This window comes from Tinamus guttatus, unplaced genomic scaffold (assembly GCF_059628265.1).
Source record: "Tinamus guttatus ecotype Peru unplaced genomic scaffold, ASM5962826v1 Tinamus_guttatus_pri_ptg000198l, whole genome shotgun sequence".
Classification (NCBI taxonomy): Eukaryota; Metazoa; Chordata; class Aves; order Tinamiformes; family Tinamidae; genus Tinamus; species Tinamus guttatus.
Genome location: NW_028288732.1, coordinates 5,921,777 through 5,944,039, shown reverse-complemented (window position 1 = coordinate 5,944,039; position 22,263 = coordinate 5,921,777). Strand labels below are relative to the sequence as shown.

The 22,263-nt window shown below is 39.4% G+C and overlaps 2 protein-coding genes across 2 annotated transcripts in view; both read right to left on the bottom strand.

The window, feature by feature from the left end:
• The window catches only part of BCHE (butyrylcholinesterase), a 347,216-nt gene that overhangs the window by 122,211 nt on the left and 202,742 nt on the right, over nucleotides 1–22,263 (bottom strand). The gene's annotated exons all lie outside the window — the stretch shown is intronic.
• Nucleotides 8,964–22,263, bottom strand: part of SI (sucrase-isomaltase) — a 75,374-nt gene continuing 62,074 nt past the window's right edge. The window contains exons 29-48 of the mRNA XM_088523941.1: nucleotides 21,973–22,069; nucleotides 21,758–21,870; nucleotides 21,528–21,653; nucleotides 21,036–21,164; nucleotides 20,815–20,922; nucleotides 20,475–20,537; nucleotides 20,186–20,320; nucleotides 18,857–18,941; nucleotides 18,213–18,351; nucleotides 15,853–15,986; nucleotides 15,659–15,693; nucleotides 15,446–15,562; nucleotides 14,121–14,269; nucleotides 13,615–13,699; nucleotides 13,446–13,502; nucleotides 12,870–12,994; nucleotides 12,376–12,464; nucleotides 11,578–11,627; nucleotides 9,606–9,776; nucleotides 8,964–9,043 (exon numbers count right to left, since the gene is read on the bottom strand). Of these exons, the coding sequence (XP_088380067.1) occupies nucleotides 8,981–9,043; nucleotides 9,606–9,776; nucleotides 11,578–11,627; nucleotides 12,376–12,464; nucleotides 12,870–12,994; nucleotides 13,446–13,502; nucleotides 13,615–13,699; nucleotides 14,121–14,269; nucleotides 15,446–15,562; nucleotides 15,659–15,693; nucleotides 15,853–15,986; nucleotides 18,213–18,351; nucleotides 18,857–18,941; nucleotides 20,186–20,320; nucleotides 20,475–20,537; nucleotides 20,815–20,922; nucleotides 21,036–21,164; nucleotides 21,528–21,653; nucleotides 21,758–21,870; nucleotides 21,973–22,069 (2,070 nt within the window). The 3' untranslated portion in view covers nucleotides 8,964–8,980. The remainder of the gene's footprint in view (nucleotides 9,044–9,605; nucleotides 9,777–11,577; nucleotides 11,628–12,375; nucleotides 12,465–12,869; nucleotides 12,995–13,445; nucleotides 13,503–13,614; nucleotides 13,700–14,120; nucleotides 14,270–15,445; nucleotides 15,563–15,658; nucleotides 15,694–15,852; nucleotides 15,987–18,212; nucleotides 18,352–18,856; nucleotides 18,942–20,185; nucleotides 20,321–20,474; nucleotides 20,538–20,814; nucleotides 20,923–21,035; nucleotides 21,165–21,527; nucleotides 21,654–21,757; nucleotides 21,871–21,972; nucleotides 22,070–22,263) is intronic.

Genomic DNA, 22,263 nt, shown 5'->3' with positions numbered 1-22,263 from the left:
CACCTATGAAGAATTCCATTGTGTTTTGTAAGGTGAAGTTATGCAAGAATTATAAGAGAAACGGGACAAGGATAGCAAGAAGGGGTAGTTACCCGAAAGTTGAAAGGTAGGTAGCTGATCAAAGGTTAAACACAAGAAAAGGAATTACTCTATTCAAGTCCAAGGTAGGACATTGTAACCCAAATAGATGTTTAGCTTCAATTAAAACTCTTTGAAAAAGGCTTTTGTGCTCGTAAGTTCTCAAAGTCAGGCAAACTTTTCTAACTACTTAAAATGTTACATGGAAAGAGAGGGAGTTTAGGCTATCACTGAAGGATGGGATATCTCAATTTTCATTTGAAAATGTTTCTAGTTATAAAAAGTAGAGGGCAGAACCGATTAGATCCATTTAAAATTACAGTGTGGAGACGTGTCATGAAAATATTTCGCTTTCTAAGGGTACAGATGAACCCTTAAAAGCATTTTCTGAAGACTGATAGCACAGAGTGAACAGAAGAAGGCAAAAGCTGCAGTGAAAATGAGAAAAGGAGGAGTTGAGAGAGAGATTAGCTCAATTGTGAGAGGTATTTTACTAAAAGAATCAGATGAAAACTTGTAGAGGAGGCTGCCTGGTATGACAAATAACAAAACATGCTTCCTAGGAGTCACTGCTTGCTTGAGCAGAAAATAATTCAGTGAATTTTGAGTAGCAAAAAGTTAATTCCAGAATTCATATGTTCAGTACAGGATGAATTCTGTTTCCATTCATTTTTTAATATGAGAAAAATGCCTAATTTTGGAACATCAGAAAAAGCTTTGATTGACTTAAGCCCTCATGTAAGATAGTGTTTAATTATGTGTTAGCCCTTTGACTCCAGTACTTTTGCCAGACAGGATGGGAGTGAGCTCATACTGTATCTAAATATGAGCAAAAACTGGCAAAAAAGTGGTTTCCAAACTCACTGTGAGTACCTAGAAGATCATTTAGTTGTAGGTTACTTTTTCTCATAGGATTTGCAAGCACTGTTCTAGTTTCATTATGCAAAGCAATATTATTTAGTGGCATTAAGAGAGGAGAAAAATCTTTTGCTGTTCCTAGCTGTGATTAACTTTGATAATGTCAATCTGACCTACTGTAAATACCACAATCTTTCCAGAGGCGGTAGAAGGTGTCATTAATGATAACATTCAGTAAATGTATATCTGACCTACTGTAAATACTGTTAAGAAATGATAGCTATTTTTACAGGAAAAAAAAAAGAAAAAGCATAAGCCCAACTCTTTCCTCATTCTATTTGCTGATTTAACAGCAGGCGTTGCAATTGTGACTCATAATCTTTCAGAAAGGATTGAACTCACACTTTTTGTCTCATTTTAATTTTGCTTTCATTAATATAGCAAATTCCTTTGAAAATTACTGAAATCTACCTCCTCTGGAAAGATTGCAGAGTTCTATACAATCGTGTAAAATATATGACTATTTCCTGACGTAATATCAAGCATTGCAATCATGAGCCAGTTTGTTGCTCCACATTAGGTTCATATTTATGAAAAGAAGCAATCAAACTTCTGTAATTTTGAGGTAGCAACTCTTCCAGATTCCAAATACAAGATTGTGGTCCTGCATCCTGGATATTTATCCAAATACCCAAACCAGATTTGAGGTTATTTGTTTTCTTAAGCCTCTGTTTAAAGATGTCCTGCAAAGTCTTCATGGAGCCAAGCACAGGAATGAACCACACGGAATCAGAGGGTTGTGGCTGGCTCCAACACCCACCTGATTTAATCTCCTCTCCCTTGGCCAGCCTTAGGTTTGCACCTGAAAGTCTGTCGTGTTTTTAGCAAATAACTTTTGGCCATCCCATATGAACGTCACGTCTCTTTGCCTCTGCTGCACCAAGAGCGCTCAATGCAAATTGCTTAGATATTAAAAATAACTGGAACATATTAGTATCAGCTGCTTTATGGCCTGACCCTGAAAACAGGGATTATCACCATGTGAGCAAATGGAGCACTGTATCCGCCTGAAAGGTCTCATGAGATTATTAGAAAGGAGCCACTGGTCAGAGAACATTCCTAAATTACTTATTACATAATTATTGTAATGTGTGTAATGCCTCGTGCATTAAAGATTCAACCAAAGGTCTGAATTTGAAAATAGCCATATAATAATAGAATAGAAAATCATATTACAAATATTACTAAATTAAAGAATACTTCTTTAACATACACACACACACACACACACACATATGCATAATGTGTCTGTATACAGACATGCAAATTCTGTATATGCAATATCTATTGAATATTTTTAAACACTTGAGCTTTCCATGCCAGCTAATTTGATGTGTTGCATCCTATCTGATTGATTGATTTCATGCTGCAAAGGTATAACTGTAGTGAAAACATCATCCGATATGGCTTAATTCTGCAAATACTATGAAATGTTTTCAGTAAAATGAGCCAGATACAGAGAGCATTGGAATAGCTGGCTAATAAAATTTCATTTTGTAGCTTAAAAAACCCCTCAAAGTTCTTCAATTGATAGGGCAAAAAAAATCTTTTTGATAAAAATAGAATTAAAATACTACCACAGGAGCTGGGAGAAACTTTAAAATGTATGAAGAAGATACAGATAGTTTTTTTCACTGTGTCAAGGTCCATAAAAATGTAAGAACGTGGAAAGAAAGAGCAGCCCTTCCCTGGAAGAGAGTTGGAAATGAATTCCATGTGCCGGGGGAGTGAAGAGATTGGGGATCCAGTGTTATCCGGATTGGGAATCGTTGCTCACTTTGCACATAATCCATCTATGTGACCTACTGTATCTGTCTAGTGGACACACACACTCCTGCTGTGGTGCCAGATGTTGCCATCCAGCTGTTAGCTACAGAACCCACAGGAAAATCCAATTAACTGCGTGTGCACAGCGGTTTCATTAGAGCAAGTAGAGCCAAGTGTGACCTGCCTGTGTCTTCTGCAGCAAGAGAACAGCAATTCCAGGGGCATCGGGGCCTCCTCAGGGCAGTGGTACCCGCTCCGGTTTGGCAGAGGCTCTGCTTGCTGCTGTCTCTTCGTTCACTGCATGCACTTGAACTACAATTTTCAAACAATAGCAACACAAATAGCTATAAATCCAATATTTTTGGAGCAAGGATAGATAAGCAAGGCTAAACCAGGGCCGTAACTAAAAGCCGTAGCTCCTGTCATCTTCCCAGGTAATAAAATATCAGGTGTGATGCTGCAGGGATTGACTCTGCAGCTGGGAAACCTGTGTTCTGACCCAGAAAAATCCTGCAAACACTGGTATTTTGCCACCAATTCCACAGGTTTTGAGTCTCAATCTGTTTTCAGGTATTTCAGCATTGGATTATTACAGAGCCCTCCCCCAAGAGTGGCCAGCTGCAGACTGCATCTAGGCTTGCATTTCCCACACTCTGTTATTAAACAAGACATGGATTCCTGCACATTCAATGCATTAAGAAGGTAATTAGGTCTGAGAGCTGCACATTACCGGCTACATTTGACCATGTTTAAAATAAAAAGATAAAACACCAGCACCGGTCCCAGTGGTGGCTGCTTGGTGCTCTGTGAATGAGGCAACAGCTCAGCTTCTCCAGGACCAAGTGTAGGACGTTCACTGGAGCCATCTGGGGCACAGGGCAAAGACCCCGGCATGGCCTTTTGAGCCATGAAAAGCAGCTAAATCTACAGAGAACTACAGAAGTACTATTAACTTTTAAGTGTAATGGCTGTACTTAGTTTTTTTTTTTTTTTTTTCTTTTTGTTCATCTCTCTCTTGCTCTTTCTACTGTATTCAAACACGCATGCCATTAAATCGCCTGGTGCCAGTAATGGATTTTGGAAGCTGTCCCCATCCTGTCTAGCTCGCGGCTTTGCCCATTAGCCATTAGAGAGATGCTGAATGGGTATAATGATTCCACATCCGCCTTTAATGGGCCCAGAGAGTAATAGGAAGTACATAAATATAAGAATACATGCGCGGGAGAAAGAGCCACACTTTTTTTTTACAAAATACTTCAATTGTGAAAGGACAGATACTGAAAAAATTCACTGATGGAGGCAAACCTTCTGTGTGGCTTCAGTCCCATGTCGATGGGTGGGTAACTCTCTCCCCAAAACTGTACACATAGGAAGTGATTATGCTCCAGTCAATTTAAGTTACTTAAATGTATGTAGGTCTGCTGGAGGGGAACGGAAAACAAATCTGCTACCCAGGGGAAAAAGGAGACAAGGTCGTGTGATCAACATGAGACATCCACAGATTTTGTGTACAGGTGTCTATGGAATGCTTAGTACCTTCTAAGAGCAAGTGCCAGGTGTGCAACAAAAAAGGCTGATTGAGGGGAAATACAGCGATGGAATTCATTGACTTTTTCTCTTTTTTTTTTTAATCTTCCTTTCAATTTGGCAGGCTACCTTGTATGTCCACTTTTTCTTATCTACTACCCTGAATTCACGGTTTATACATGTAATACCAGACAGCTTTGAAAACTATATGGATAACTGCTCTATCCAGGTCGTGCACAAGCTGTTTCCTGAGTTCCCGGCATGCCAAAGTCGAAGAAGTTTCAAGTGCAAAGTTCTTGCTTGTTTGGTGTAGAGCAGCTCTGCACCTTCCAAGCACACTACTGAGAGAGACAGTTTTACAAAGTCCATTAAACTGTTACTGGATCTTGATTTAATCTCCAAGCTGTGCTTTTGGTCTGCAACAACAGATTCAAAGGCCATTTTTGCTCTGGTAAATGAAGCTTACCCATCCTGGGACCCATGCCAGAGGTATGAGGCAGAAGTATTAGAAAACAGACCTAACGTTTTAGGAGTCAGGCCAGAGCCAACTGAAGCACCTCAGCAATTTCAGTGAGCTCTGAAGTGGCCTTGGGATGAGGGAAAATTTGTGCTTTCCCCCCAAAATTGTCATAACTGCTCGCAAGGCCTCTAAATCTAATTGTTCTCTGGGGACAAGTCCCTCTAGGACTATGGTAAGAAAAGTCTCCATAGGAGGAATCCCCATTTATTAATTATGAAATTAAATATCTGTTCCATTAAAGGCCAATTTCTGCTATATGTGTGGCTCCAAGAACTCTGCTGAACATAGAGTTACATGTATAATCAAGATTCCATTTTTAAAAATAATTAAAAATACAGAAAGTCTCATTAATAAATGACCTTTCATTTTTGTCCATCCATGCAAGTAACACACATAATAACCTAAAACCAATTATTGGGTCAGATTAGAGAGCCTCCTAGCCCAATATCTTGTCTCTGACACAGCTTGGTGGCAATTAAAAATGGGGTGCATGTGAGTGGTATTTTAAATATAACCTCCTACTTTCCAGACGACTGCTGGGTTTTTTTTTTTGGCAATCGCTGTGTGTCTCTATTGGTAATTAAAATTTAGTTCTCATATGCTATTCATAGTGTAATTCCGATATTTTAATAATAGGAGTAAGTTAGCAAAAAATTGTAATGTATCAAATGAATTGTTGATTTATATCGCAAGTACTGTTTTCGCTCAACTTACTTCTAAAGTGTGACCAGAGCATCATTCATTCAGTTTAGGAAAATATTGAAAGCAGAACTTAATATCTGTACAGGAAAATGTTGTGTCTTCCATGAGAATTTCTTCAGTGGAAACTGGTACCAAGGACAGCTGAATTGCACCCAATCTCTGGGCATCACTATGCTATTTTATCTAAAATAGATGTTTTTGTTAAAGGCTAGAAAGTCAAACTATCCAGAGAATGATATTCAGAATTTGATATGCTGGCAGAAAAGATAGGAAAAGCATTATTATTGTTAACCAATTATGGTTTAACGCATACCATGTTCAGATGTATCTTCCATTTCATAAAAATTAAGAGCTGTGCGAAAAGCTAGGTGTATGATAATACATTATAATACATTATATAATACATTTTTAGCTTCATACGATTTCTATCCAGTACTGCATTACTTTACTACATGGTATGATGGCTTATTAATGCCAACACGTTCACCTTGCCGAGGTGGAGAAGATTTATGGCTCTTTGGCTTAAACAGAAACAGTTCTTGTTTATCAGCTACTGTTGTTTAGGGTTCATCTCTCGTAGATGAACTGTCACTGGAGCGTTGTTATAAATGGGGACCCACACAGAGGACTTTAACTCTCTTATTTCACTCTTTCTTCTTAGCTAATGAAGAAAAACAACAACGAAAACAAGGCAGATGATTGTTTTTCTTATCATTAAAAACCAACCATTAATAGATCTGCTTCTGCTCAACTCGAGAACTAAGTGGCACTAAATGGAAAAGGAGGAGATTGGTCTCCAGCTGCTTCACAGTGAATAATTGTTTTCCTGACCTTCTGCCACGGGATGCTATGCATGCTTAGTTAAACCAATTAAAAAGGAAGAGTGCACAAATTCATGGAAAAGAAATCAAAATTTATTTCAAAATCCAGAATGTAAATGCAGACCGTAGACCCTTAAGATGAAAACCTGATAGACCTTTGGCGATCTCTGTAATGAGTCTTGGGTATGCCATCATTCTGAAGTCAGTTTTAGGTTGGTGAAAAGAAACACATATTTTTGTTCAAACTGCAAAAAGGAGTCGATAACTAGTTTTAAAATGCTACAGTTTAAAAAATGAAAAGGAATAAAAATCCTATGGTTTCACCCCCATCATGTGGAGCTAACCTTGTGGTCCATCAAGGCCTGTGCATAGAAATGCTCTCTGTCACAGAGACGACGTGTTACAAATTTGTTCGAATTAGTTCTCATGCTAAACCACCACAGCTTTCTGAGAAGTACCAACTGTTCCAGCGTTATCTGTGTGCAAATACAAGGTCATCGGGAAGTTCTGTTTGACAGCAGAGCTTGGCTAAAGTGTCACTTTGTGTGGCCTTTCAGTGAGAAGAATAAACAAATACAGCGATGTCAGGCTGGCTTATCAGCCCACGATAGGGAGGACAAGATAAGAAGAAATGCTAAAGAAGACTTTCCCTTAGAAACTTGGAGCCACAAAGCTGGCACAAGGTCACCTCCTTGTCCTGGCTCTGAATCCACACTGGTCTCAGCTTGGCTAGCTTTGAGAACCAAGACACCATGTAACAGGAGTTGTATAAAGTGTAAGAAAAACTTTGCGTATTGAAAAAGGATGTATTTTTTTACTGGGGATTTGATATCTGCTCATTTGGGGATTATTCTGTGGCTGAAATACAGGGAGGAAGGAGAAAATGATGTAATGGAGCACCAGGAGTAGAAATGATCTGGTATGTTCCAGAAACAGATGTTTTTGATTTGCTTGAAGTAAGACCCTCACAAAATCATATGCTGAACACATGTAGCAAATTATTTTGCTGCTCATTTAATTCTGTTGAAAGCTCTCTCAGTGCTCAGCAAGGCTCATTGAACTTTAATGGGATTTCCCGCAGAGTGAGATGTTACACAACACGTGTCAGCATCTGACCCAAAGCGAAGAATTGCATAGAGAAGTGTTACTGGACCTGAGAGGAATGTCAGCTAGTTCAACATGCAAGTTCCTGGCTCTCCAGCCAAGGACAATGATGCTGCATAAATCTATGAGGAGGAAGCTGTGCGCCATGTTCTGGCTCAACTTTGTTCAGCAGTTGTGCAAACTATGGGGAGGGATGCTCATTTTCTGGGCCTTTTTGAAGAGAGTGGAGCATGCATGTTTGAAGCTGTGATTTCCTAGAGCCTGAAGGACTTACTCCTGAGTTATTAGACTGAGGATTCAGCAAAAACCTTCTTATGTGATCAAGATGGACCTAGATCACCCAATGGACTAAGCTTTGTGACAAGACAAAGCCAAGAAAATGGAATGATGGTTTCCCCAAAATTAAATTACCATTAAGAAGAAATAAAGAAAGAAAGAAAGAAAGAAAGAAAAAAGGCAGAAAAAAGAAAATAAGCTCTTGGAAGCTTTCAGCTTTGCTGAATATTTCCTGCTACCATCAGTTGGGCACAAGGGGATAGGACATAACATAAAGGAGGGCCAAATGTCTCAGTAATCTGTGCATCCTGACTTTGCTATGCAGTTTTAATAAATTCTGCCCTATAATTAGAGTGATCCATCTAGGAGATGTTGGCTACTTAACTGTTTTACTATAAAATTTTAAAGCGGAGAGGAAACATTTAAATGGTTTTTAAGCACAGTCACTAGAGATTACTACTACTTCTGACAGGAGGTTGTTCCCATCAAATTTAATTGAAAATATGTTTTACCAATCTGTTTGGATCGTACGCTGCTCTCTTGGGATACCAAAAAAACCTTTAACATGAATTACTATTATACTAAGCATGCAACAGTATTTCCTTCAGTAAAATTAAAAACTTGGGAGTCCAACATTTATAAGTTAACCTTGAAACTTCAAGTTTAACTTTACAACTTCAGATCAAAACATTGGAGAATACAAATGTCTACCTAAGGTCATACAAAAAAACTTCAAGTGACTTTTGCAGGCACCTTTGCGGTGTATAGATCAACACAACAGCATTTCCTGCTAAATCAGCTATCTGAAAACATTCCCGTTTGTCTGTCCTTAGATATTTTTTAGCAGCAGTAGCTTCTGTGGCACAATCAAATTTAAGATGGAAGTTAAATATGGGTAGAATTACAACCCCAAACACAAGCAGTAAATGACAAACGTAACTTTTTTATATAAAATTTAATGATCATGAAGGCAGCCAGAACTTAGGGAAAACAGTGTTTTGCATTCAGTTTTTAGTTTTGAAAGATGAAGTTGTATTGAAGTGCAAATTCTGCATCCCGTGGAGAGATTGTAAGTTAGCCTTGTAGTAACAATACTAAAACATAACTTTTCTCTTCTTAGCACAAAATAATTTACTATGAACTATGCCTAATGTTTTTACAATAAAAAGTATTTTAAGATGTCAAAGAAACAATACGAAAACTGAAAAATGGTTTTTAAAACAATGAAAAATACACAGAGACATGGCTGATGTTATCTCATGGCATCTTAGCTCCACTGTAGTGTGTAGTCCTCGCCTAATGCAAGCTGAAGATCGGTGATTTCCAGGACCTTTGGAAATAAGGCAAACAAACAAGCAGTGAGCACTCTGCTTCCTGACACACTGCTTTTGTGCACTGACTAGCAAATATACTGGATTCTCAGATTAAAAGAATATGTTCCTGTAGAATGGTACCTCTATGAAGTTAAGTTTCACACATTTTGGATTACAGATCATTGTGCTGTGATACCCTCCCTTGAATTCAGAGAACCTTTTAGAACAGAGGTTCCTTTTATGAAATATATAAATAAATAGATAAAATGTGAAAGATATTTTAATGCATTTGGAAAACTGAGTTTTGTAGAAAGGGAGGTGATGCCACCAATGAGCAAGAAACAAAACTTCATGGCCAGGGAAGGTTTGGGTTCTTCCATGCTTAGAATCATAGAATCATTATTGTAGGAAGAGACCTTCAAGATCAAGTGCAACCGTAAACTTGTTTCTACACCGAAATGCACCCACAGTCCCTTGATTGTGATATCCCTTGAGCACCCCCTTTGCTATGTCCTTTCCATCATGACACACTTTCTCCTGGGAAAAGGAGTGGGATGGGATGCCCAGCGCTCTGCTCACCTGTCTCGTGCCATCGTAGTTGACATTGTGCTCGGAGAGGATGGCGTCCCCCTTCTGCAATACCGTCACCAGCTGCACTGCTGTGCTCAGCCCCAGCACCTTGATGTCCTCAAACACCAGGTTATTGGGGTCGGCGTAACCCCGGTGCACCACGCTGATCTCCAACCCATTCTGAAGGGACAAGGAGACGAGCAAAGCATGAGGCCATCAGACAGCAGAGCAAGCTTCTTTCAGCCACTCATTCTACTTTTTTTTTTTTTAATCTATTTGCTATTTATTTGACAAAAATTGAAAGCTTCCCTTCCCATTGGTCATCTAGCTTTGCCATGTCTTTGCTTGATGCTCGGGCAATGCATGGTCCCCATTGCCTCTTGAGGAACATACATATATGCACATATACATGTTCACCAAGAAGCAACACCTCGTGGGGACAGTGTCATGCCAGGTGCCCCGAGAGGCTGTTTGCTGGTTCACATCCCATGGGAGTTTCCATGGAAATGTGAACAATAGAATTACACATATTTAATGCACTAGTAGTGAGGGTATTTATTTTAGTATGCCTATTTTTCATTATTGGTTGGACCTCTTTAATTAGGCTTTTCCTTACCAGTTTTCTGTAAGAACAGAAAAATGTGTAGTTATTTTATAATCCTCTTGTAACTGCTAAAAGGGAATATTAGCAAAACGAGCTTCTCTTCCTCAGCAATTAGCATCCAATTATTTGACAAAGACAAAATTAGAAAAGAGAGGAGATAACACATTGTGGCACCCTGGAAAACTAAAGAAACAAAGTGCATTTTCTATTACAATATAAAAAGTGCCTCTTTAAATTTGATAGTCAATATAATTGCAGTCTAATTTAATTCTGAATATTCAGCTGGTCCTATTAAAAACTGACATCTCAGAAATGCCAATACTTGCAATAAAACCTGCTTTTCATTGGCTCAGGTGCCTACCCAAGTATTTTTGTGCAATGTTTGGAAGATGACTAACTACTTTTTACTAAAGCTTCTGCATTTTCAAAAGAATAATTCCAACATCTTCCTCGCTCAGCCAGGGCTGCCTCTGCCTCCATCTGCCTGTGCACTCCACAGATGCAAGGGCCACTTGCTCATTTTTCTTTGGAAATTTAAGAGCTTTCCTGGATCTAGCTGTAGGTGCAGGCCCAGTATATTTATTTTTAATATATTAATCTCTTTGTAATCTGCAGCAGTTAGCTTTGTGACATATATATGCGTTTAACTGCATAGCTTTAAAATATGCATGAGCTGATGATCTAAATGTATTTGTTTAAACAGATGCACTAAGTTATCTGCAAAAGTGACACTGAATATACAGTTGGCAAAACAATGCAATTAGTCTTACATTTATCTGATTTGTGAAATAAACTTTTATTTTCAGGATTATATCAGAAGTACTACCATAAACATATACCATGTTTAATATGCTAAAATAGATCTTTTAGGAACCATTTTCAAATGGTTCTTAATGCAGTCGTATTTGTTATACTGTATTCAGTCATGAATACAAAACACTCCTCATTTTCTTCATATATACCAGAAAAAAATGCAAATGTAGATGTCTAAGATTCTCATCACACAGTCTGTGTACCAGCACCTGCCTTGGAGGTATCGGTCTGGGCCAACCACTTCATGTGAACGTGCACAGCTATGGAAGAGCCCTGCTGAAGTTAATGAAGTTGCCCTGGTAGATATGAGTATGAATAATGCAAACAGTTTGTTCCTCTAGTATGTGCTCATATATGTGATTGCAATCCCAAAGAAATTTTCAAATCAAGTTATAAACCCACTACAGTCTTCACATGCCTGCATAAGCACTAGCCTAGCACCAAGAGTTAATGTTATGGTGGGATTGCTAAGCATTAAAAGAATCTCAAGTTAAAATACCTGCAGTTAAAAAGGGAACAATAATCACACAACATGATTTTGCCAAACCTGCTGACGTTGTGTACCTGATCAGCAGTAAATGTCGTTAGCAGGTATGCCCCATCTTCGTAGGCATCTGTTAAAAAAGAAGAAAAAAGTAAAATGCATTTGCTATTCATCTCAGTTAATATGTTTTTAAAATTTCAATCCAAGTATCATGCCTATACTATATACATGCATGCAGTAGAGCAACATGCAAATAGAGCATGGCTTGGTGTTTGCCCGAGATCTGCTTTTGAACCCAAGTTTCTTGACAGTGAGGATGCCAGAGCACTGGGAACAGGCTGCCCAGAGAGGTTGTGGAGTCTCCTTCTCTGGAGATCTTCCAAACCCGCCTGGACGTAGTCCTGTGCCACGTGCTCTAGGTGACCCTGCGTGTGCAGGGGTTGGACTAGATGATCCCTAGAGGTCCCATCCAACCTTAAGCATTCTATGATTCTGTGATTTGTCTTTCATTAGCTACTGTAATTTGTCTCAGCACTCTAGTTACCAGCTCCTATTCTTATTTTCTTTGTTTTAACCTGAAGGTTTTAAAATCAGCCTGTTTCTTTTGAGGGTCCATGGGAATGTGCCACCACCTATAGGGTGGCAGCAGGGCTTGGGGAACCCTCCCAAGAACAGTAGTTGAATCCAGAAGAGACGGAGTGAGGCTCTTTGGGGAAAAAAAGAAAAATCCTAATCCCTGAGGTCAGAAAGACCCCTGGAAGATGCCTGGTCACCTCGAGCAGGATGCCCTGGACCATATCCTGCCTTTGGATAGCTCCAAGAGTGGAGACTCCATGAGCAATGTGGGCAACCTGGAGAGAAACACCCATGATACTCACCGATGCGAACCCCGTCATCCCAGTAGAGCTGCCCTTGGGCAAGCTGGCTGTCATTCAAAGCAACAGTAAGTCCCATTGGGTTTTGTCGGCTATTAAAAAAAAAAATAGTAATTTTCCCTTGATTTCCTCAGGCAATTGCATCTTATCTTGCTCAAAAGTTATAATTTATTTTACAAATAGTGATTGCAACTCAGTTTCTCTCTGAAAATGGCCTTCTCCAGTCTAATATTAAATTTAAAACTGTCCATAAGAAGGAAATATAATGTATTATCATACACCTAGCTTTTCGCACAGCTCTTAATTTTTATGAAATGGAAGATACATCTGAACATAGTATGCACTAAACCATAAAATTACAGTTTTCACATTTTAAATCTAGGAATCAAAAACAATGCTGTAACACATAGTTAACAGGCAGTTTATTCTTCATGCCAGGCACTAAAGATCTACCTTTAAAAAAATAAATACAAATTTTCAATGAATCTTATCCTAACCTGTAAAAAGTTGTATTAGCAGGGCTTTGCCTGGCAAGAATGTAACCTCCTCGGATGTGAAGGTTGATGTGTTCCAAAGGAGCTGATAATGTTGTGAATTCGCCTCTGACTGTAGAAAGTTCATCCTAATTATGAAAAATCAAAACAAAAAACAGCCTTCTGTTGAATCGTTCTTGTTTTACACTTTTAGAAAGATGTGCTCATCAACTTTGAAATATATTACCTATTTTTTTTGCAAGGTTAATTAATTCTTTTATAAAAATTTGTTATTGCATTTTTTTTAAATGCAGGAGTAACTGCATAATACTATTAAAGACAAAAATACAGAATTCTGCCTCTGTAAAAGAATGACCTGACCCAAGCTGACTGACACTGATACTAGTAAACAAGTTAAATGACTTTTGATGCCAGTAATTCCTCCTTCCAAGTCTTGTCCTCCGCCTCTTTGCAACAAGAAAAACGTGGGCTCTCGCCCAGCACATCCCGTGTCACCAAAGAATGTGAAGGAGAACATATATTATATATATATATATATGCTGAAGAATGATGTAATGCATACTTCTTTATGTGACTTACCGTGTGGTAGTCATACCAGCGGGCATCGGGAAGGTAAGCATCCACTGTTACAGCATTCTGGAATTACACATAGACACTTTAGGCATAAAAAAATCAAAGTGCAAAGCAAAAGTGACTTCTAATGTTTACATCTAATATTTCATATGCACTCAAGTATTTAAAGACTTACTGGCTGCAACACAGGGCTGATGAGCAGTGCCGGTCCCCAGAGAAACTGTTCATATATTTCCCATGTTGTTCTGTCTTCCACAAACCTGCAAGGTAACCAGCCCATGCTGGGCATTAACCTTTTCCAAACTACTCTTTATTTAGGGGGTTTTGGCAGGAATGGAATCTACTATTTCCTTGTTTTTATTTCTGCTACTTCTGCAACGTTTGCTTTTTGATTCTGCACATTTCCAGCACCTTCTTGTGCTTTGCTGTTGCATCCTCCAAAGAGGCTATAAAGCAGCTTTAAAATGTATATATTCACCCTAGATAACACAAAGCTCAGCTTTGCGTAGTATGAAATGGAAAAATCATACTATGAAAATGTGACTTGATTGAGAACATGAGCTTTCATTATCTCATGCAAATTGGCGTAAAGATGGAAAACTTTATAAAGGTAATTTTTATAAGTTTCCTAATTATGGAAACTTAATGAAGATTTAGTGGAAATTCATGAATCACACTTACTCATGGAGCACGGGTCGGATCACAGTGCTTCCGTGGACATGGGCTTCATGCATTAGTGTGTAGAAATAGGGCAACAGAGTGTATCTGATATTCAACACGTCCCTGGAAATGTCCTCAAACGTTGAGTTCCAGGACACAGGGTCTTGCCTCTGGAAAAGAAGGCACTGCTGTTATTCAAACTGGATTATTTTCTCTTGAAGAGCTAGAGAACAGCAACAACAAAAAATAAGTCAAAGAATTTGGTAATGGTTGTGATAAAAAATGCTAAACTAAGTTTATGTTTTGCTGATAGTTGCAGGAATGGTCAAATGTGCCTCAAAATCATCATCCTCAGAACACCGCTGGAGAAATCTCCATGGGCTCTTGCAAACTCCATTTCTTCCAAGATCCCTTTTATTTATTTCTCAATTAACTAAGCGACAGTGCAAAGAGTAGGTGTCACCAGCAGCGCTAAGCAGGGGAGCTGGAAAGGAAGAAGGTGAGAAAAACCTAGGGGGAGTACTGCAAAAAAATGTTTAATGCAAACTCTAGGGAAGGGGTGACACATTTGGGTGTACATAATTTATTATCCTTCTTTTCTGCAGGGCAGCACTCAGGACTTGCAAGCAGAGAGCAAAGCGCTAATGACTGATGTCAGGGAGCACTTCCAGTCTTTATTAAATGTATTGAACAATACCTTGGCAAATTGGGTAAGACTGGAAGCAACCTGATAACCCTGAATCTGCATTTTTAAAGGCTTGAAAAGTCCTATCGAAAGGTGTGCTGCTGCAAGATAAAGCGCACTGTTTTTTAAAAGGAGACTTTAATCCATTAGATATATGTCATATAAATAGCTCTACTCTGCTAGACCCAAAGCTCTAACTGGAGTGTAAGTGCTGTTTCTTTTTTTTTTTTTTTTTTTTTTTTTTTTTTTTTTAGCTTTTCTAGTTATCTTGTTTTACAGCTTTCTATAATATAGTCCTTAGCTAGCATAGCCCTACATTTAGGTAATTATTTCCCTTTTCTCTTAAAAGAAATACAGTATCTGATGGTGGCAAATGTGCAAAGCACAGGAATTTCAGGTGCTCCCTGGAGAGCCTCATTACCCCAGGCCACGCACTGCTTCAACACGTAATTAGGGGCACTTTTAGCCCACAATTAGGGCAGCGAGCCCCAAGGTCAGCAGAGCTCCTTGCAGGGCGCATTGCCACCAAAGGGGCTGTTTTCCCTGTTTTTTTTTCCCCCAATAAAAGGTTACTGAGGGGAAACACATTGGATCCGGCACCAAGGGAGGCCGATGCAGAGGATGCTTGAAGGGGTGCAAGCGCCGTGGAGGCCCCGCTCACCCGCGTGCCTTTCTGGTTGTGGTTCCTGGAGTAGGGGTAGAAGGCGCCCAGCTGCATCCAGCGGACACACATCTCGTACTCAGCATCATTGAAGAAGCCACAGATATCTGCTCCGGTCTGAAAGGCACAAAAAATAATCATGCAGCAGGAGAGCGGTAAATTCTTGTACACCACAAGGGTAAGTAAATACAAGGCATAAACTCAGGAGCTTACGTAAGAGATGCCAAAGAGACTGAACTCCATCATACCTGCAAGGAAAAAATAATTTAATATTAACAAATCTATTTTTTTTTCCCTTTGGTGTGCTTAACGCTTGTATAGATTATATGAGAATGAGGAAAATGTTCCAGTTTCCCCAGCGCATCTCTTGTGCACTTTGCACATTTTTGCAGTTCCCTCCTACGCACCGATGATGGACTTGGTGAGCTGGTCCCAGGCGGCCGTGTTGTCCCCGAGCCAGTGTCCTGCCCAGTGGCCGCTGCTGGGGTAGGTCGAGCGGGTGATGACGATGCCCCGCTCCTTGGTGACGCTCTGCACGGCCCTGGTGGCGAGAACCCACAAAGAAACCGATGACAGGGGCACGACAGCAGCTTAAAGCATCATTACATGAGGTTTTCTGCACAAGCGAACCCACTGGGTATAGGAAGAGAAGTGACAGGAAAAGTGACCTTGGGAAGAGAAGGGACAAAACAGGAGATGCCAAAATAGAGGTTTCCTGTTAAGACAAATTATAGGGTGGGAAAAGAGGAATCTAGAACAATCTACATTATTATTATTATTTTAAAGGTAATGTGATGCGGTCCAGGCCATGCCTGAAAACTTGCAGCAACGGTTGGAAATAGTCTGAACAAAACTCAGACCAAGAAGATAGCAAAGGGGGAAATAGAGACATCAAAGAGAGCTGTCAGCATAGATGTAGCTGCCAAAAAGTTACTGGAACAAAAAAATAAGCCAGAGATTTTTAATTATTTTCTCAAGCAAAGCCTCAGCCATTGCCACAAATTACCTAAAAAAGACAAAATTAAAAAAAAGAAAGAAAAAGCAGAGGCAGGAGGAACTGCTGATTCCTTGCTCAGCTAAGTACTCTGAGCCCTTCTCACAGGCATCCGTCGCTGCTCCACGCTCTGCGACCGGAGCGGATGCTTTCCCGGGCTGATCCTACAACTCCTGTGCACACACACTGGGAATCATTGTAGAGATGCACCAGACTGAAATACTAGTTAAAAAGCTACACTGATTAAATTGCACCACTGTCTAACGATATCTCCACAATAATTGCTTTAACAGCTGCTCCAATACGGCACTATTTATTTATTTTTTCTATAGGATTTGCAGCTTAAGTGACACTATAATTACAGCAAAAATACACAAGTCGCTTAAATTACCATAGTAATTAAACTAGACTAATGTACTGTAATTAGTTCTTCCAAGATAAACAGTAAGTTTTCTAGTATCTTTTATTTCTTTGTCATATATTATCGAGCATTTTCTGCCGCTGCCTGGTTTACCCTGCCGAAACAACACTTTGGAAATTGCAGCTAACATTTGAAGTGTAAAGAAGTCCTGCATCCCAAAGCCTTCTTTTCCCACAAAAATATTGTACTGATTCTTAAAGATTTCTGGATTTCAGGTCTATGCAAAAGCCTCATGGACGAAGAATGACTTTAAGGCAATACTGGGATGCTGATGGAGAATTGAGGTGATGTGAAGCTCTGCAGAGCACGGTCGTGCACATGTAGGAGCAGGTCAGCGTGCAGTGGGTCTTCCCACTTCATCCACTCCCTCATCGGCTCAAGTCACCTCGGGATTTTCTTTCCTTATGCTAATATCAAAGTTACCAAGGGCTTTCAGGGCATTAGGATCTATAAGAAACACTGCGCCTTGCGTATGCATTGAATTGGAAATGAAACAACATAGATACATTATCCTTAGATCGGGCGTTATCTGAAATGGACTGCTCTGCTGCTCTTGGTGAGGATCATGTAATGAAGTTTGCACTGGAACTGCAAAAATAAATTCTTAAAGGGAAAGCCATGAGGCTTGTGGGCATGAGCACTCAGTTTGCATTTAAAAAGTCTCTTCTGCCTTTTCAGCACTACTCAATTTAATCTAATGACAGTAATTTAAGAATGTCTGCATTGTATCCTATACTTAAAACTAAATCCGTTTTCCTGTGCTTGATATGAGGCTAAAACAATATCGCCACTGTAAATAAAGCAGGTTATGATAGCAATACCTAGAAACACAAAGTGTTTTATATTTTTTAATTACAGTAATTACTTGAGACTGTCATTAAGTAATTTTCCTAACACCAATCAAAGCATTCGGGACTACATAACAGAGTGGTTTCTGCTGATGGACTGATGCTGTTTACCAGGAAAAGCACTGCCCCGGACAGCCTCACTTGTGCTGTTGTAGTAGAAACCTCTGCTGAAAATCAACACGTTGTGTCTGAATGTGTAGGGACAAGAAAACTGCCAATAACAGGTAATTACATCTAAATTAAACTGCTTTCAAAATCGTACCAGGACCACCTCATTTCATAAATGAAGTCGGTGATGAAGCTGGCACAACGTGGAAGCTACAGGGATGACAGCTCAACCTCCAATGCCCGCTGGACTCAAGAACTAGAAGCACTAGGGTAAGAACACGGATTTATCAGGCAACTCAAAGTGATGAAATATTTGGTCACCAAGAATATAGACATGGGGTTTGTATTGGCTACATGTTTTGGAAATAGCAAGTGGGTGTGAAAAATCCAACTTACTCAAGGGTAGGTCTTGTTTGGGACCATCCATAGAGACTGTGGACATCATAGTGTCTCACCGGGGTGCCATCGGCAAGATACTGCTGCCCTTCCATGCATGGAGTTTTGACAATTAATCCATCCGAGCGATATCCTAAATCTATTGGAAAGAGAATGAACACACTTGAATTTTAATGAATAACATTCAATAATAATTTCAATGTGTTGCTTTTCGTTAGTTTTCATAATCTGTTTTGTCATTCACTTTCTTTTATGCATGTATACATTTACATATTATTATTAAAATATTATGCCAAGCTTTCTGAAATGGATTTTTCCTAATATTCCTGAGTAGATACCTGGATCTGCAAGCACATTAATGAAGTCAGTTATAGATGCTCTTACTGACAAGGCTTAAATAGTAAACAGGGTATGTCCTAACTCAGAAAACTTTGCAGAGCTTTATAAACAAAGTCATATTGTCCATAGAAACAGAAAAGTAAGAAAATGTGTTTGTGATGTGTGAAAAGGGCTTTAGTTTTAGTTAGGAATCCCGTTATTTTTTTCTATACCTAACTTTAGGCTCTTCTACCACATACACCATGAAAGAGATGCTAGACTAACCAGAATGCTCAAAGACCTTCTTAGGTAGTGCTCAGACTTACGAGGCATATATGGTGGGTAATTTAGGACGTCATCTCTACATCCACCGATGGCACCATTCATGAAGGCTGCAGGTTCGTTCATGTCCTAAAAACACAAAGCAAAACTGCATTTGTTTCAATCATGAAGAAATAAGTTAAAAAGCTCTCAAATACTCAGAGCCACGCATAGCCCTCGGCTGTCTCTGCTAGTGTCTGGCAGAGCAGCAGTTGGAATCAGGCTTTTCTCCATCGATTTTGCTCCCAGGGAGTGGATACACAAGGGGAGCAGGGCAAACCCAACAGGAGCTGGCAGCTCTGGCACTGAGCTCATGTTGCAGCAGTACAGCATAAGGCTGGGATTTTTCCTTTTTGAAGGAGCCCCCCCGGTGCTGGATGAACAAATTCTACAGAAATCTGGGCAATTAGCTCCTTTCAGCTATTTCAGATTGTGCCCTAAATATTTAATTTTCTCTTTCAGGATGTTGACCAGGTAAATTAACTGGAGAACTCAGAAATGCAGTAGTAGCCCTGAAAATCATTCTCGATCAGTGTAAAGCTACTGTTTAATGAGTAATTTTTCTGATAAGAAACCCCCTGAACAGGCAGATTCTGACTATCTCATTTCCTAGAGAGCAGAGTACCTTATCCCATGAGATTATTTGAAGGTACTGGGATTCAATTTTACAAACTCTTTGTCAGTCACATTCACTGAAAAGGACAGCTTTTCCTATGTGTAAAATTTAAATCAATACAGAAAATTGAGCTAAATATAGATGTGAAAAGTGCTGAAGTCTCTAAACTTTGTGATTATTACTTGTGCCCTCAGTACATGTGGTCCTCTGGTTGCAATAGGAAACCAGAGTTCACAGTATAGAAAAATATTAAACATTTTGATGGTTGTCTTGATGTTTCTGGGGCTTATATAGCAAACCATTAATATTTAGGAGCTTCTGCAAGTTCATTTTATTTATCTAATAAGCTAAACTTCCTATCTAGCTGCTTCTGTCTTGTGGAAGTAGTATTGTAAAAATAGTTGTCTCATGCTGTGCAAAAATCATGCACTTCAGGAGCTAACAGAAGAGTGACATTGCAAAGCAAGTGTTAGGAAGGTCAAAAGTAAATAAGTTTTCATAGACACAGAAAGTGAAATATTCAATACAGAGAAAAATGACACTAGTAAAAATTATTTTACTCTGGTAGATCATTCATACTATATTAATCTGTGTGCTTACTGCCTTAGAGGCACTAGAATTGAAAAATTATATTTATTGGCTTTCAAGATGTTTAGAAAAAAATCTTATGATAAAAAGGCAAAAACCTCTCAGAAAGAGAATACATTTTTACACTTACGATCCACAGGCCGTCAAACTTGAGGCTCATGGAGGCATTGGTGGGGTTGTTGTAGCACTCTGCGATTTCCTGCTTCCACCATTCCGCTGTGGAATTGCGGAAGAAATCTGGGAAAGCAGCGTGGGCTCCGTAGAGCTGTACAAGAGGTAGGAAAGTAGAACACAGGGTGTTGAAAGCATGCCAGTGTTAAAATGCTGGAATTTGTAAAATAAAATATTCTACTATTTCCTTAATTAATGTACTTCTCCCCGTATAGCTATGCCACTAACCAAACTGTAGCAATGTTTACCTGTATTTGGGTTTGCTCAGGCAGTGTCTCATTTACTTCTACGTTGGGAAGAAATGGCCAAACCTAAAGGGACAAAAGGAATTGTAATATAACTAACTGGATTCAATAGAATATGGGCACTACCTGTCAACAGGTAAAAACATGCATCATTGCTACATACACCAAAGTCACCACAAACTGAAGACAATTCAGTTTGCAACATTTATGTTAATTATTGAATGTAGTTATTAAATTATATTAGAAGTCTTTCCTCCTGTAGATAGCATTGAAGTCTAGCTTGGCATCTTGTTTGCTTGTGTACAAAATACCTCTGCTGTTATCAACATTTTAAGAGCAGTACCTTTGAGAATATAATGTCATCGGTATCGGGCCATTTTATGAAGACATCCTTCTCCACACCTCTTGTGAAGGTGAGGTAATTTGATTCATTTCCAGAGATAGTTGGATCCTAAAATTAAGGGGAACACATTTTTACACTTATGCTTGGGGGAAAAAAAAAAAAAAAAAAACTATTAAATATATTCTACTTTCAGCAATGATATGTTCTAATTCAAAACTGACCAGGATAGGGATGAATCTCATTCCTTCTTGTTTTATTTTGTTAACTAGATCTGGCAATCCAGCAAATTTTTCACTAATGGTGAAGTCCATTTGCCGCTCCATATAATCAATATCCGCGTATTGAACATCCTGCAATTAAAATAAAAAAAATGAATGTTCAGCGCCCACTCCCTGCTTTTTTTTCCCCCTAAATATATCCTTATAGAGCATATGCAAATATGATAAAAATAAAGCTAGCTACTACATTTTTTGAAATGCGGAATTGGAATCAGACAAAGGTTTAAGCTTAATTTATTATATCCTCACCCAACCTATCAGCAAGTGCACATGCTAGAGGAAAAAAAAATAGTAGCAGTCTTGGAGTTGTATGCATATGTATGCACATAAAGCACAAACTGCATACTTTTTTTTTTTTTTTTTTTTTACTGTTCTTTGTTAATCCTCTGGAGCAGGGGCTGAGGCATGAGTGCAAGCTGGGTGCTACCCACGTACATAGGGAATGCCAGCTGCCTTCATTGCAGCCACCAGCTCGGCGATTTCCGAGTCGTTGCTGTATCCGTAGCGGCACAGTTGGAATCCCAAGGACCAGTAGGGTGGCATGACTGGCCGGCCGATGAGCTGGAAATAAGAAGGGATATTTGCAGCAAATGGAAAATGAAATTTAAAGTAACAATTTAAAAAAACTACAACAGTTTCAGATGGTAATGGAACAAGAAGCCTACTGCAGTGTATTCCTGAACCACGAGCTCTGGCGTTGGGCCCAAAACCATGTAGAAATCCAGGATGCCCCCGATCGTGCGGTAGGTCAGAGCTGGAGTGGGCTGGAATGTCACATCTGCAAAGCGGGAAAGCGAGGAAATGAGCACCCAGATACGCTGCTCCTGCCCCAAACCGATCGTAAAATGAAAAGTCATTGAGAAAATGAAAGGGGTTTTACCCATGGCATTGCTGTTCAGCAGGAGAATGCCGTGGGCATTGCCATCTTCTTCCAGGGCCATGTAGAATGGTTGATAGCCATATGAATTCAACTTGTACTGCAAAAGAAATACATCGTGAGCATCCCGTAAGTTAAAAAATGATCAGAGGCAACTGCCGAACACAAGCAAAAACTTCAACGGCATCCTGCGGGTAAATGCTAACAGTCCCAGCAGAGAAGGCAGAGAAACATAAAAAAGCAGCAACTACATGTTTTTTTCCTGAGCCATTTGTTGTCATATGGCTCAAGCCC